Genomic DNA, 15784 nt, shown 5'->3' with positions numbered 1-15784 from the left:
CCCTTTTCAAGCGGAGCATCCGTCGGTTGTTTGCTCCGGGAGCGACTTCGAATGCGCGTTCTCACAGCTCCAAACGACGCAAAAAGGGAAGCGAATTTTCCCCTAAACTGTTTCCAAGTGAAGCAAATGTTCTAGTGAGAACACACCCTGAGTCCTTCAACCAAGAATTAGACGATGGAACAAGTTATTTTCGTTATTCTCGTCTTTACTGAAGGGGAAATATTTGATGTCTTCTTCTTCTTCTTCTTCTCTGCAGCTCCGTCAACAAACCCCTTTGTAGCAGCGGCCCCAGCGCCCGCCCCCACTAACCCCTTCCAGAACAACGGCAGAGCCGCGGCCGTGGCTGCAGCAGGTAGGGAGGGGGAGCAGGGTGGGTTTATTTAACACTAGAACAGCCATGAGCGCTCATTTGACCCTGTGAGTCAAAAAAAAAAAATATATCTTTGCACTCAATCAAATTTCAGGACCCTCCTTTCATGACTTGTGCGTTCTACCACCCAGTATCCTGACATTTTCCAAATCACAGGATCAGGATAAGCTAGGATAAAGCTATTTTGCTAGTTTTTTCTGTGGAGGCTAATTTACAAGACGGCGCCAACTAGTGGTCGTTGTGTGTAATGGTCATGGTTGACCCCTGTGGCAGCTCTTATAGTAGGTAGAAAAGGCATGGCTGGGGCGCTTAGGTGGCGTAGTGGATTAAGCGCTGACCATGTACCGCAGGGCTCCCGGTTCGATTCCTGCCGCGGACATGTCCTGCATGTCATCCCTTCTCTCACCTTCCTGTCATAATCTCTACTATATCTGTCATTAAAAAGGAAAAATATGAGTGGTACTGCCCCACTCAGAAAAAATTACTTAAAAAAAAAAAAAAGGCACGGCTGTTCTAGTTAGCTGTTCTATCAATGGTCAGTGGCCATTTTGACTGAATATGTTGTAACACTATGCAAAATACCCCCGTCTTTACAGAGGCACCATGAGTATGTGAACACTTTTCTTAGAAGCTAAAAAAAAGAAAGAGAGGACGGGCAGTGTTTGTGTTCTGAGGGGCGTCAGAGATACAACCAGGTCCTTATTTAGCAGATACCTGCACCTCACCACTCAGCTGAGCTCGTCATGTGAATCCCTGAGGAGGTCTTCTGAACCCTGGCTTTGTATATGTAAATGGACTGACTTATATAGATATATATATATACTTATATAGCGCCTCTCATTCACCCATTCACACACACATTCACACACCAATGGCGGCAAGCTACCATGCAAGGCGCCGGCCCGCTCACTGGGAGCAATTTGGAGTTCAGTGTCTTGTATGTACCTAACATAATTATTTACTGTTTTGTGAACATAGAGAACATAGTCCAGCATTTTTTCAGTCCAACAGAGTAAGTCGCTGAACATGTGGCTGAGCGAGATTAAGATGAACTGTCAGAGCGGCCCGCTTGGGTGTGGGGGGTGTAAGTAAGTAAGTAAGTAACATTTATTTGTACAGCACCTTTCCCAGGGGTCACAAAGTGCTTTACATATAGAGAACATAATAAAGAAGAAACACAATAAAACATAATAAAAGAGCGAAAGTCATACCAGGTTAAAACAGGCAAACAAGTGAAAATAAAAACAAGTAACAGACACAGGTTTACAACAACATCAACAGGACACAGAAAGACAGGCTTTTGGGGCTATCCAAAAGCCTGTCTATACAAGACAGTCTTAAGCTGTTTTTTAAAAGCCTGGGTGCGTGGGTGTGTTTGAGAGCTGAGGGCCTGACGATGGCTCTGTCTGATTGGTGGGGTGGGGGGGGGGGGGGGGGGTGTTTGAGAGCGAGGGACTGATGATACCCTGCAGCTCACTTTGGTAGGTCCCCCTCTTCCTTCTCCCTCCTCCTCCTCCTCCTCCTCTAGCCACACCCCTCCTCCTCTCCCTCCCTTGCTTGATGTGGAAGTGCTTCCTAGAGTTCACCTGGGGCCTCTACATCTCTTTCCCTCCCAGTGCATGTGCAGTGTGCTCTGAACTTTGACCCTTGCGCTGCTTCTATGAGGGTCGGCGGGGGTGATTATGCCTCAGTCGCCATCTTTCTTTTTCCCTCGCTTTGGTGAGGGTGGCTTTGCCCCATCCTGCCCCCTGCTGGTCAGTAGAAACACTACTCATTGCTGCTCATACCGGTTAGCAGAACATCCTAGATGAAGACGTAATATGTCACCACCTCCAGTGAGGTCAGGAGCTAGTGTTGTAAATGAACCAGTGAGGTCAGGAGCTAGTGTTGTAAATGACTCAGTGAAGTCAGGAGCTAGTGTTGTAAATTACTCAGTGAGGTCAGGAGCTAGTGTTGTAAATGACTCAGTGAGGTCAGGAGCTAGTGTTGTAAATGACTCATACGGCCGTGTAATCATTATGATCATCTTTATATCAGGAGAGGTGTGTGTGAGGTGTGTGTGAGGGGAGGTGTGTGTGTAACAGTCCTCTCCTCCTGTGTCAGCGTCGTTTGGGACCGGGTCTCTGAGCATGCCGTCTGGGTTTGGGAACGCGGCCGCCTACAACCTCCCGACCAGCTTCTCTGGAACCTTCCAGCAGCCCTTCCCTGGCCAGGGGCCCTACCCCCCCCCGCCCGCCTACCCCCAGACGCACAATGGTGGGTGTGTGTGTGTGTGTTGGGTGTGTGTGTTGGGCCCCTACCCCCCGCCGCCTGCCTACCCCCAGCAGCACAACAGTGGGTGGGTGGGTGGGTGTGTGTGTGTGTGTGTGTGTGTGTGTGTGTGTGTTTGTCTCTGTGTGTGTGTGTGTGTGTGTGTGTCTCTCTCTGTGTGTGTGTGTGTGTGTCTCTCTGTGTGTGTGTGTGTGTGTGTGTGTGTGTGTCTCTCTCTGTGTGTGTGTGTGTCTATCTTAATTCATGTGTGTCTCCTCTCCTCCAGGCGGGGGGTTCTCAGCCTTCGGCCAGCCCAAGCCCATGGTCACCCCCTTTGGCCAGGCCATGGTCGGACCCGGGGTCTCCAGCAACCCTTTCTTAGTGAGTGGGACCGTTTGTTTGGTGTTTGAAACTTCAAAGTGCAGTCTTCTTCTTTTCAGGGCCAAACAGCTGAAAGTTCTTCACTGGCCAAGTCAGTCAGATTTCAGATGTAAAGCCAATTGAACATGCATTTAATTTCCTGATGTTAGTTCTCTTTTCCAAAACTGACAATAACTGAAGATAGTACAGGCCTGGCAGAGCATGACCAGAGAATACAGGGGGAGGATGTTTGGGGGGTTTTAAAATTCCCAATCTGAAAAAAAAAAAAACTCAAAACATTGACTTATAGATCAAATCCAAACAGTTGAGTGGAGTACAGAGCTACAAGAAGACAAAATGGCTTCCTCTTGTCAATACGTATGGAGGGGACTGTAATGTCAAGACTTGGGGTAGTGGTGGTCTAGTGCAGCGTTTCTCAACCTTTTTTCAGTCACGGCACCCTTCAAAAGTCGATAAAATCTCAAGGCACCCCAGTCTAAAATATAGCTATTCAAAAACGACACTGCATCACCCAGACAGCCCCACACACACACACACACACACACACACACACACACACACACACACACACACACACACACACACACACACACACACACACACACACACACACACACACACACTCAGCGGCTATTGATACAAATAAAAGTTGTATTATTATTATTATTATTATTGAGAGAGAGAGGAGGGAGTGAAAAAGGCAAGTGTGCATCAAAGGCATCAGGCACGTAACCGTGCTGTATAAACATGACACAGTGACCGAACAAACGCGGGAATTTATGGAACACATTCATTTTCATATTCCCACATTTGATTGGAAACACCTATCCAGTCCATTCAACGTAAACACCGGGGATGCAGAGTTATTAAGCCAGAAAATGCGTCTCTCTCTCCCGCTGCGCGCATCCTTGTCTGGATGTATTAAATTCATTGCATGAAAACGAAACTGTGCGTTATTTCCCGAACTTTCCAACCCTGCTTAGCTTCCGAAGTCGGACGAGAGAATAATGTCACCGATCATCCATATAGAACAACCACCTCCACACGCTGCCGGCGAGCGAGACTGCCCTGCCCGATCGGACCCTTTTTCGGGAGCGGGGAACATAGGATATCCGGTATTGACATTGTGACATGGGAAAGGGGCGCGCGAGACAGATTTTGATGATGTATTGCATTTATTTATTTATAGATTTATTCATTCATTCATATGAACGTCAGAATATAGAATTATTTGACGGCACCCCTGAAGATGCCAGGCGGCGCCCCAGTGTGCCGCGGCACCCAGGTTGAGAAACGCTGGTCTAGTGGATAGTGAGTTGGACTTGTGATCGGAAGGTTGTGAGTTCAAATCCCGCCTGAAGCCACACCACTACTAGTGTGCCCTTGGGTAAGGCACTTAGCCCTCAGTTACTCCAGGGGGAATGTCCCTGTAATTCGTAATTGTAAGTCGCTTTGGATAAAAGCGTCTGCTAAATGGCAAAATTATTCAATTAAAATTAAGACTTGTCTTTATTCCCTTGCTCATGGTTTGTCTCTCTCTCTCTTCCTCTCTATCGGTCTGTCTCTCTCTTCCTCTCTATCTGTCTGTCTCTCTCTTCCTCTCTATCTGTCTCTCTCTCTCTTCCTCTCTATCTGTCTCTCTCTCTCTCTCTCTGTCTCTCTTCCTCTCTATCTGTCTCTCTCTCTCTCTCTGTGTCTCTCTCTTCCTCTCTATCTGTCTCTCTCTCTCTCTTCCTCTCTATCTGTCTGTCTCTCTCTTCCTCTCTATCTGTCTCTCTCTCTCTCTCTCTCTCTCTCTCTCTCTCTCTCTTCCTCTCTATCTGTCTCTCTCTCTCTCTGTCTCTCTCTTCCTCTCTATCTGTCTCTCTCTCTTCCTCTCTATCTGTCTCTCTCTCTCTCTCTGTCTCTCTCTCTCTCTTCCTCTCTGTCTGTCTCTCAGGGAGCTCCTGGCGCACAGTTTCCAGCAGGAGGATCCTCCACCAACCCCTTCTTATAGCGCCGCTACCAGACCGCACCAACAGGAGGGTGTCGACCAGCACACTCACGTCTCGTTGTTTTGTTTCACAAATAGCTTTAAAACGCAAAAAGTTTCTAAAAGTTGTATTTTTATTGAAGAAGAACAACAACAACTACAACAACAATGAAGCAACAGTGACAATGTCTACGGAAACAAAACAACACACGGTAGCGGTGTGCCGAGGAAGAGGTGATCTCCTGATGAAGTCCTCAATTTAACCCATGAACTGTCCTGGCCTCAACAGACACCACATGTATATTTAAACTGGACCCATACTTAAGTTATTGCAAATATCCCATCCATCATGCTGCAGTTATGTACATAGAAGCTCTTTGTGCATATCAGTATTTGTATCTTTATCACACAGCGTTTGTTAAGGCAGAGCTGTAACCTGGTAACCTGGGGGTCTACTGTCAGTTTACTGTATCTGTAAAAGAACCAAAAGCAGTTTGTGCAGTACGGCATCGGAAAGAGTATTTTTACAGAAAAGAAGAAGATGACGAGAGGACAACGTATTCTGTTTTTAAGAGACTAAAGGGGGGGTGGGGGGGGGAATCTCTCTTCTGCTGCCCATTCAACAAGTCATCAAGAGGCAGTGCTCTCTCATCTGTGCTTTCACCTGGTGTGGGGTCCAGGTGGGAACCAGGGGCTGTAGTCACCTGGTGTGGGGTCCAGGTGTCAACCAGGGGCTGTATTCACAACGCGTCCTACTGTAGTAAGAATAAGTCCTACCTGGCAACGTTCTGAGAAAAACAATCCAATGTTGGTCAAATTTATTTTTTCAAATCCTCCTTGGGTAATACTTTTTAGCGCAATATAGAAGTACTTCTAAGAACTTTCTCAGAATCTCTGTGAATCAGGACCATGACTATAGACTGAAGACCACTTTTGTTGGGTGTTACTGAAATTTAAGTTAATGTGTATATATATATATATATATATTAAAATTAATTTTACCGAAAAATCGAACGAAAAAATTGTTTATTTGTATTGCTGTACATCTCTATATATTGAAACATTTTGTATAAATGAAAGATTTCTATCAATTTGAAAAATGTCGCTGTCTAAATAATTTGAAGCTAGCTGCTGTACTATTGACAGGGCGAACACTGGGACAAACTGACCTGTCGTTCTGAAATGTATTCAGGTTGCCAGTGCTCGGGTTTCCTCTGGTCAGAGTCTGTGTTCAAGGCAAGTGTCCTCTGGGGGGCGCTCTTCTATAGGGAAAGAGACTTTGTGGCTTCGCCGTGCTCTCAGAATAGTGAACACACCCTTCAGAAAGAAAATGACACTGATAGCCGTGAAGTAGCTTCCGTATATGGTGAACTGCAAGAGAAATGGAGACTGGGGTCTGAATACATTTCTGTACTTTTTAAGGCAAGGCAACTTTATTTGTATGGCACATTTCATACAACAGGGGCAATTCAAAGTGCTTTACATACATTATTTAAAAATACAGCAACAGGAGCATAGTAAGAAAATAAAAATGACAATGAATAAAAGCAAATATAAGAAGTAAATAGATAAAACATTTAATAAGACAATAGTTAATGGAAAAAAGACATTGATAGAAGTGTTTGTGTTTAATCATAACTCTTGCAAAACATGAAGGTTTTAACTATTTTTTTACTATTTTAAGGGTTTGGGCCTGTTCGATTTCTTCAGGGAGTTTGTTCCAGGAGCATGCGGCAGTGTGACTGAAAGCTGCTGCGCCGTGTTTTGTTTTCGCTCTTGGAAATGTTTAGCTTAAAAGCAAAGAAGGGACTTCTGCGTTTGTCCCTGAACAACAGACTCACCTGTGGTATGATGTCCAGGCCCAGACCTCTGCTGTCCACCACCACTAACGTGAGGATCGTCTGAAGGACCAAAGCACCGAAGTTGTTCGATCCAAAGATCAGTGCGTATCTCTCCATCGACAGGTCAGCAGCGATTTGGAACCTATGGTAAAGACAGAAGCTGGCGAACGGTGACCTTTTTAAGAAGTTGGCATTTGTTTTCCTGGTATATCTTGGAGAACAACTCACATGGCTATGGTAATAAGCAGCATGTAGAAGCACTTGAAGATGATGTAACCGGCGTAGCACACCCAGATGCTGCTGGTGAAGGTCATGAGGAAGAGTGCGGCGGCCCCCAGCCCAGAGAAGGACCCCAGAGCCACCTCCCCCCACTGGGCCCAGTCCACCTGCGTGAAGCCTATGCCGTAGGCCGTCACCGCACCTTTAGGGAACACTTACGTTGATCTGAACTGATCAACTCTTTATGATTCTTTATCTCGTGTTATTTTGGATAAATAACAACGTTCTGTAATGTATTTTCCTCAGTATATTTTCACAAACTTGTTTTATGGTTTGATAGTTTTTTTGTTATTGTGTGGTTTTCCCCAGTAAACAAAGAGTCCCAAAAGACGTCCTCCAGGGAAGCCGGAATGTGGGTCCAGATGACGTCTTTCTACGACGTCCAGATGACGTCTTTTTAGGACGTCCAGGTGACATCTTTCTAGGACGTCCAGATTACGTCTTTCTAGGACGTCCAGAAAAGAAAGACGTCATCTGAGCCCACATTCCGGCTTCCCTGAGGACGTCTTTTGGACTCTTTGTTTACTGGGTTTGTTTGAAGTCTAAAGATGTCTACGGGAGCTATACTCACCAAACAGATTGGACACAGCCTCCACCCCTCCGTTGTAGACTGTGAAGTTGTGGGAGGGCTCCACGTGTTCCCACAGCACCTGGACGTAGTTGACTGTCTGGTTGTACCCGCAGGTGGCCAGCGCCCACCACACCGACCAGTACACCAGCTGCTTGGTGGAATAGCACTGGAGGAAGTCTCGCCACAGCTGGAGGAGAGCCCGGCAGCAGCCTCCTGCCCTTACTGGCCCCCCAGGACCGCCAATCACGTCCCCTCCTCCTGCCCTTCCTGGCCCCCCAGGACCCTCAATAACGTCCCCTCCTCCTGCCCTTACTGGCCCCCCAGGACCCTCAATCACGTCCCCTCCTCCTGGCAACGCTAGCTGCTCATGCGGGTCCGTTTTAGTGTTTTGTTCTCACCAAAACAACTGATTATTTGAACACAAAATCCATCCTCCTTTCTTTCCTCAAGAAGACTTCAATGACTCTGTTGTTGTACAGTTTATCAGTTCAAATTATTATAATATTGTTTCTTGATCCCTATTTCTCATGTTTAATGCAAAATTAAGTTTAACTTCGGCGGTCTTATTTTGAAGAAATCGTCATTTACACACATTGGCTGCGTTTGTTAATTCGCTCTGGAAATCTGACCAGCACTCATGGAATGCCTCTTATTCAATCAAATTACTTGGTCCCTTTATGACGTTGAACCCAGTGTGCGCTCCGGCGCTCTCAGGGTGGATTTACGAACGCACCTATTTACAGTGACCGGAAGTAGATGGGCGGAGGTCAGTAAACAGACCAGCGGGTTGACGACGTCTGCAAACTTGCTTCATATTTGAAAGAGCAAACCGCCTAAGACCATGTCTAGTAAACAGTTGTTCCGAGTATATCTGACTGAGAAGATAACCGCCGCTGTGGAGGAGATGTTCGACGCTTTTGAAAGCGCCGTAGCAGCGGAGCACCAGGAGGAGCTGTCCCGCTGCCAGCAGGAGAACAGCCGTCTGCGGAGCTTACTGGACGTCGTTATCAAACCACATATAAAGTTACATAAATTAGGTTGGTCTCGTCGTTCAACTGTTCACGTCGTTTCTGTAGTTCAATTGTTGACAAGACACCTAAAACAGTGGCGTCGTCAGACTAGTATCACAGTCCTCTCCCAACGGCAGGCTGACCAAACCTGGGGAAATAACGTTTAAACTGTACAATCATGATATATATATTTTGGCATTTAACAATGGCATTTGCATCAAAAACAAATATAAATCTCCAACACTAAAACGACTGTTTATATCCTTACAATAATGTTTTTGATTTTGATTTTGTTTATGCTTCCTATTTTCTTACCGTCCGTTGCCCATGTTCAACCCCATGGTTTCTGTCATTCAACTTTTCAGTCATCTCGACAATATAGGCTAGATCAAGATATACAGAATGCACTTTAAGCCCATATTCATTATGTAACTGTAACTTGAATATGTTTTAGTAAACCGCTAAAAAAATTCAGTCATTGGCTACTTTAGGTAGCGGGTAAACCAATAGGAGCAGAGCTCCCCTATGGGGCGGAGCTCCACGATATAGAACTTGAATATGTTTTAGTAAACCGCTAAAATAACTCAACTGTACCAGTCAAAAGTTTGGACACACTTTTTCATTCAGTGGTTTTCTTTATTTTATTATTATTTTTTATACATTGTAGAAACTGAAGACATCAAAACTATGAAAGAACACATGTGGAATTATGTAGTAAACAAACAAGTGTTAAACAAACCAGTATTATATATTATTATTATTATTATACCAGTATTACACTTTTGGCATTCTCTCAGTCAGCTGTGTGTGTGTGTGTGTGTGTGTGTGTGTGTGTGTGTGTGTGTGTGTGTGTGTGTGTAAACTGAACACCGCCCAGCATTCTCTTCTCTACAATATGTGGGAGAAAACCACTAAAAACACAAACGTTAACCCTAAAAGATATTCTGCTTTGTTTAACACTTTTTGGTTTACTATATAATTCCATATGTGTTCTTTTATAGTTTTGATGTCTTCAGTATTAATCTACAATGTAGAAAATAATATATAAATAAAGAAAAAGTGTGAGAAGGTGTGTCCAAACGTTTGGTGTGTGTGTGTGTGTACCGTATTGACCCGAATATAAGACAAGTCGCATCGTCTTATATTCGCGCCCTAGACTTTTACACGTCAATATTAATTCACAACAACGTATGGCGCCAAAAGACTGTTCCCCACGCGAGCCACCGTGCATCTCCCGCTCCCTCTCACACACACCCCAGTGACAGGTGCCTGGAGAGATGGAGAGACACTCGGACCAGCTCGAACAAAGTGGCTCTAAAGTTGGTCAAGTTAATAAACAGCAGAGGCAGAGTTACGATGCCAACTTTAAAGATCATGGTGATCAATGAAGCAGAGGCTTCAAATAACTGTAGAGCAGCAAAAAAATATGATGTTACAGAGTGTAACGTTAGAAGATGGCGAGGCCAAAAAGATCGGCTGAAAAATGCTCATAGCCAGAGAAAAGAATATCGTGGTCCGCAAAGCGGCCGCTTCCAGGAGGTTGACAGGAGGGTGTGTCAATACGTCATCGAAAAACGTAATGAATGTATGCCGATTACCAGAGCTGTCATTCAGCTCAAAGCCATGGAAATCGGCAAAGAGCTCAATTTATATATAAAAAAAAATATTTTAGAAAAAAAAGTCCAGGTTACGGTATATATATTAGGAATGCCCCCGATTGATCGGCTAGCAATTGGAATCGGCCGATAATCAGCAAAAATATGAGATTGGGGAAATCCGATGCTTTTTAATTAAATTAAATTAATGCTTTCTAATCACCCATCACAACAACTAATCAATGACACAAACAACCTGAACCAATTCATCGTCTTTAACCTAAACGAGCCACTCTCGCATACTTATTATACTAAAACTACTACTACTTCATTTCCAATCATAGTTAGCTACATTACTGACTTATCAAATGCACATGTGTGATATGTTTACGCAGTGCGCACCAGTGGCATTTCCAGTTACTCCCGCGCTTCTACTGTGCTACTCAGGCCGACAATACTGTGTGGCTGCGCTGTTCTGTCTGTTTATTGTTAGTAGCAACATGTCTAATTGAGTTAACTCGGGTTATGCTTACCATCAAAACAGTTGAGTTGAGTTTTAATATGGGACCTTTAATTAACTTGGGTGTTGGTATGTTCCCCTTTATTTTATTCTTTATTTAACCTTTATTTAACCAGGTGACCTCATTGAGATAAGGAATCTCTTTTTCAAGGGGGACCTGGCCAAGAGGGGCAGCACAAGGACACAGGCATACATTCAATACACAGATAAGAAGAATAAGAAGAATAAGAAATAAGAAATTAAAAGCAGGTTTGGACGGGCACAGATACTGAATTAAAAGCAATGACAATTTCCAATAAGATACATAATACAAAATAACAAGAAATATTATACCTTGATACAATGAAATAGTGTCCGATCATTCTCACTGACGTAATTATCACTGTCCACAACAAGAAGTCATCACCCTTCCTTATGGAATAACCTACTAATCTTCAGATTATTATTGTTTTTAGTTTTTTTTCATTTGAATTCGTCCGTCAAGTTTTGTGGGATGCATTAGAAATACCGAACAATTAATATATAGTTTTAAGCTCAGTAATGTAACAGAATGATATGTTCACATAGTTGACACAATGTTGTCCTCTGTTCTCCTCCAGACTTTCATCACCACACACTCGATGTCTCTGACCAGGATGTCGATGGGCAGCTGCACAGCGAGCTGGGCCCCATCCAGGAGGACCCAGAGCCTCTGGTTATTAAACAAGAACCAGACCTTCTGGTTAACCCTAACCAGCTCCCTCTGGGGGGAACGGCGTCTCACGGACCACAGGCTAACACCAAAGACTCCTGGTGTATGCAACCCTCGTACCTGGACTACACCCTATGTGAGGAAGACACAGAGAGAGAAGTGTTACCACCTAACACCACATCTGGTCAGATAAAAGCCGAGCCTGATGGAGACTACAGGACACAACCAACCTGGGACTTAAAACGCATCGCTGCTGGAGATCCGTATGGTTTTACAACTCCGAGTGAAAACAGTGTGAGTGCCAAGGGGTTGGACAGCGGAAGGCACAAGCCCCTCCAGTTCCAGAGGACACAGAGAGCAACCAGGCTAAGCAGCCGTATGAGCGCTGAGGGCGGGACACCGGTAGAGACGTCCAACCTGAAATCTGCCGTTAAAACAGAGGAGCCTATTTATAACTGCAGGGTGTGCGGAGGGAATCTGAACTCTCTCGATTCTTTGATCAGTCACGTGAGTATACATTCTAAGAACGAAGAATGTATGTGCGGGGTGTGTGGAAAGCGCTTTGAGTTCCCGCAGAGATTGGGAGATCACCTAAAAACCCACATGAGGAAGAATCCTATTTGTTTTGTTTGCGGCAGATTTTTCACTTGTAAGTATGACCTGGAAGTGCATATGAAGAGTCACACAAAAGACCAGACAAAAGTCCCAGTCTTACATATCAGGAGTCACAAGGGGCAGAGAGCGGTCCGCTGCCTGGCATGCAGACATGGCTTCAGCTCAGTCTATGCACTACGAAAACACCAGAAAACCCACCCCAAAGAGAAACGCCACTGCTGCCAGCACTGTGGCAAGCTGTTCCATCAAGGCGGGCACCTGACCGAGCATCTCCGCATTCACACAGGGGAGAAACCATACAGTTGTCATGTTTGCGGCCAAGGTTTCACCAGATCCTTTTCGGTGAAAATCCATCTTGGCATTAAACATAACATCGTGGAAGAAGTGGTGCCGTCCACCAGGGGAGGATCAACATATTGCTGCCATGTCTGTGGCAAAGGTTTCCGTTATCACGCATGTATGAAAACCCATGTGATGAAACACACATGATCAACGGTATCACTGCTTTGCCCGTGGTCAAATCCTTCCAGAATGACATGCGATAACATGTTCTGTCTGATGAAATGCTGAGTATTTCCAAAAGTAAACGTAACCTGTCCTTTGTTGGAAATGTGCATCAATCAGTAGGTTGACTGAAAGGTACTTTCATTTACAGCTTTCAGAGGAGATGCCCTTCAGAACACTAGTGATGTGTCATGCTTGGTCTTCAGGAATATCTTAGGGATTTGTATTTCATATGGATATGTTTTGTTTTGCAGTGCATAGATACTAAAGGTAGACACAGTGATCAGACTAAACCATAAGTAGCGGGGCACTTGACTAAACAAACTGCAAAGCAGGAGGCTAATCTCATCAGTAGAACTTGTCGCTAGCTATCACTTGGTGCTTTAGTCATCAGCACAGTATCTACTGTATGTGGATCCCTAAGAAAATAACCTGTTGCTTTGCACTTTGTCTGTATCTTTAATGTTCTCGCTTGTATGTTCAGGTCATATTGCTGAGTCTCAGCATTGCCTTTAAAAAAAATAAAGAAATAAAACCTGTTTAGTGAGGTGATGTCTACTGAAATCATTTGTTGCAAGTTTGAATTGCAGCCCTTTCTCCTCAATGAGTGGATTTCTCAATAGTATGAGTCACAAGAACTATGACTGACTAGAGGGGCTGGACGATGCCACTTACACACAGGCCTGGCGAGGGCCAGTCACCCCTCCAAACCACTGGCCCACTGAGCCAGGAAACAAATTAAACAGGTATGACAGTTATGTAATTCCTAGCCTATTCTAAATAGTCTAACTTGATGTATCGCTGGGATGTAAGGCTAATTCATCCGAGCCACACGGGTTGATCCAGATATTAGACCGACTTATGGGAACAGTAAGAAATCGTTTTGAAGATTTGAGATTTCATCTACTTGCAGGCTTACTTTATGTGGTGTTTCGCCTGGATGTTGTCTCGTTATCTGCTTCACGGTGAGCTGCTTGGCCCTACTGCGTTGATGTAACTTCACATCATTTGACAGATACACATGGTAAACCATAGCCTAATATCTCAAATAAACATGCTAAACCATAGCCTAATATCTCAAATAAACATGCTAAACCATAGCCTAATATCTCAAATAAACATGCTAAACCATAGCCTAATATCTCAGATAAACATGCTAAACCATAGCCTAATATCTCAAATAAACATGCTAAACCATAGCCTAATATCTCAGATAAACATGCTAAACCATAGCCTAATATCTCAAATAAACATGGTAAACCATAGCTTAATATCTCAAATAAACATGGTAAACCATAGCCTAATATCTCAGATAAACATGCTAAACCATAGCCTAATATCTCAGATAAACATGCTAAACCATAGCCTAATATCTCAGATAAACATGCTAAACCATAGCCTAATATCTCAAATAAACATGCTAAACCATAGCCTAATATCTCAGATAAACATGCTAAACCATAGCCTAATATCTCAGATAAACATGGTCTGGTTTGCAGGTCTGGTCTGAGATTAATATCTCAAATAAACATGCTAAACCATAGCCTAATATCTCAGATAAACATGCTAAACCATAGCCTTATATCTCAAATAAACATGCTAAACCATAGCCTAATATCTCAGATAAACATGCTAAACCATAGCCTAATATCTCAGATAAACATGCTAAACCATAGCCTAATATCTCAGATAAACATGCTAAACCATAGCCTAATATCTCAAAAGGGTGAGGCTCTTTTTCACGGGACTGTCTGGAGAGCCCTGGAGGTTTCTCTCGATACTTCCAGTCGTACGCTTCCCCTCTCTATCGTCACCCGGACCGCGGTGGAAGAACATGCTCCTCTGCGGCATAGGCAGGAAGCAGGAAGTCACCAGAGCGATGGAGGTCAACACCAGGGTCAGGACCAGGATGTTGTGGTAGGACATGAGGCTGAAGCTGACCAGCAGCTGTCCCGACACGGAGCCCACGGTGTAGCCCAGCAGCTGCACGCTGCGGCAGTAAGACGTGGCCTTAATAATAATAATAATAATAATAATAATAATACATTAGACTTATAGCGCTTTTCTAGACACTCAAAGACGCTTTACAAACTGAAAACTAAATCTAAGTGTCTTTGTAGCACAATCTACTCTGTATACTGCAATTACACCTAGATTTCGGGTGGAGAAGCCGCGAACAAGCAACGCCAGCGTCCTCTCTCAACCGGCATTTTTCGGTAATTACCTTGCGGTAGTGTTCCACGTCCACCACGCTGTAGACGTAGGAGAAGTAGGCCACCTCGCTGGCTGTCACCACGCCGTAGAAGAACTGCATGGCCTGCATGGCTGCCACACCCTGGACCCACAGCAACATGGCTGTCGTCACTGTGAGGTTGGTACACTGGAACACCACTACCGGCTTGTAGCGGAGCCAATCGGTGAGCAGAAACACAGGGACCAGCACGGCCAGGTAAGAGTAAGTCCACACAGGGAAGATTTCATTGGTCACCTGGAGTTCAAAGGTCACTTAAGTCAAAAGACTGGAACCCAGAGTGGGTTTCTCATATTTTTAATACATCATAAGCTTGTAAAACCTTGTCTGTCTTTAACCTTTAACCTTTAACCTCACACACTTGATTGAGAGATCAAATGGATAAGGATTGCATAAAGTGGCATATTTAAACACGGTCTGAAACTGCTCTTAAAAGAGAGACTGCGCTGAAGTTGTTACTGTACCTGTTCAGTGTCTTTGAGCCCCGGAAAAGTGTTAGATAAATACAATGAATTGTTGTTGTTATTATTATTATTACCTGTTCCACTGTCAGGTTCTTGTCTGGCCCCGTCAGGTATGTGAACAGGAAGGGTTCCAGAGGTTTCACAGTACTGAAGAACCCGTAGGTGCAGAGCACACCTGTGGGATAGCCCCATCCTGCCTTCCATCGCTTCACAGTTTCCATCTCCACGTGTCACACAAGGCTACTGGTTTACCTGACCAGGTTTGGTCCTCCATGCACTATCATTAGTCCTGCCTCTACCTAGTTATTGTATGGGAGTCGTCTTAAGTTGTGTTTATGTAATCGGTTAGCTCAGTCAGTCAGTCAGTCAGCGACCTGCTCAAAGTGCACCACTGATGGCCCACATTCCTGCTCAGACTGAGATATGCGGTGAATACAACGTGAGGCAGAGGGAGGCGTACCCATTTAATC

At 44.5% G+C, this 15784-nt stretch overlaps 1 protein-coding gene and 1 pseudogene across 2 annotated transcripts in view; one reads left to right on the top strand and one right to left on the bottom strand.

Moving 5' to 3' along the window:
- Nucleotides 1-4997, top strand: part of LOC308172470 (arf-GAP domain and FG repeat-containing protein 1-like) — a 50265-nt pseudogene extending 45268 nt beyond the window's left edge. The window contains exons 13-16 of the transcript in view: nucleotides 257-352; nucleotides 2474-2626; nucleotides 2907-3001; nucleotides 4941-4997. The product of the transcript in view is annotated as an arf-GAP domain and FG repeat-containing protein 1-like (transcript). The remainder of the gene's footprint in view (nucleotides 1-256; nucleotides 353-2473; nucleotides 2627-2906; nucleotides 3002-4940) is intronic.
- A 1194-nt stretch (nucleotides 4998-6191) lies between these two features.
- Nucleotides 6192-15535, bottom strand: LOC308172469 (thiamine transporter 1-like; the record flags this gene model as incomplete). Its single annotated transcript, XM_080547371.1, is given in 8 exon segments — nucleotides 6192-6344; nucleotides 6815-6956; nucleotides 7043-7235; nucleotides 7665-7931; nucleotides 14343-14402; nucleotides 14405-14609; nucleotides 14824-15087; nucleotides 15389-15535. Coding segments are annotated over 8 exon segments (1431 nt in total).
- Between the last annotated feature and the right edge of the window lie 249 nt (nucleotides 15536-15784).

Source organism: Nansenia antarctica, assembly GCF_963989245.1.
Source record: "Nansenia antarctica genome assembly, chromosome: 17".
Taxonomy (NCBI): Eukaryota; Metazoa; Chordata; class Actinopteri; order Argentiniformes; family Microstomatidae; genus Nansenia; species Nansenia antarctica.
This window is presented reverse-complemented; position numbering and strand designations above follow the sequence as displayed.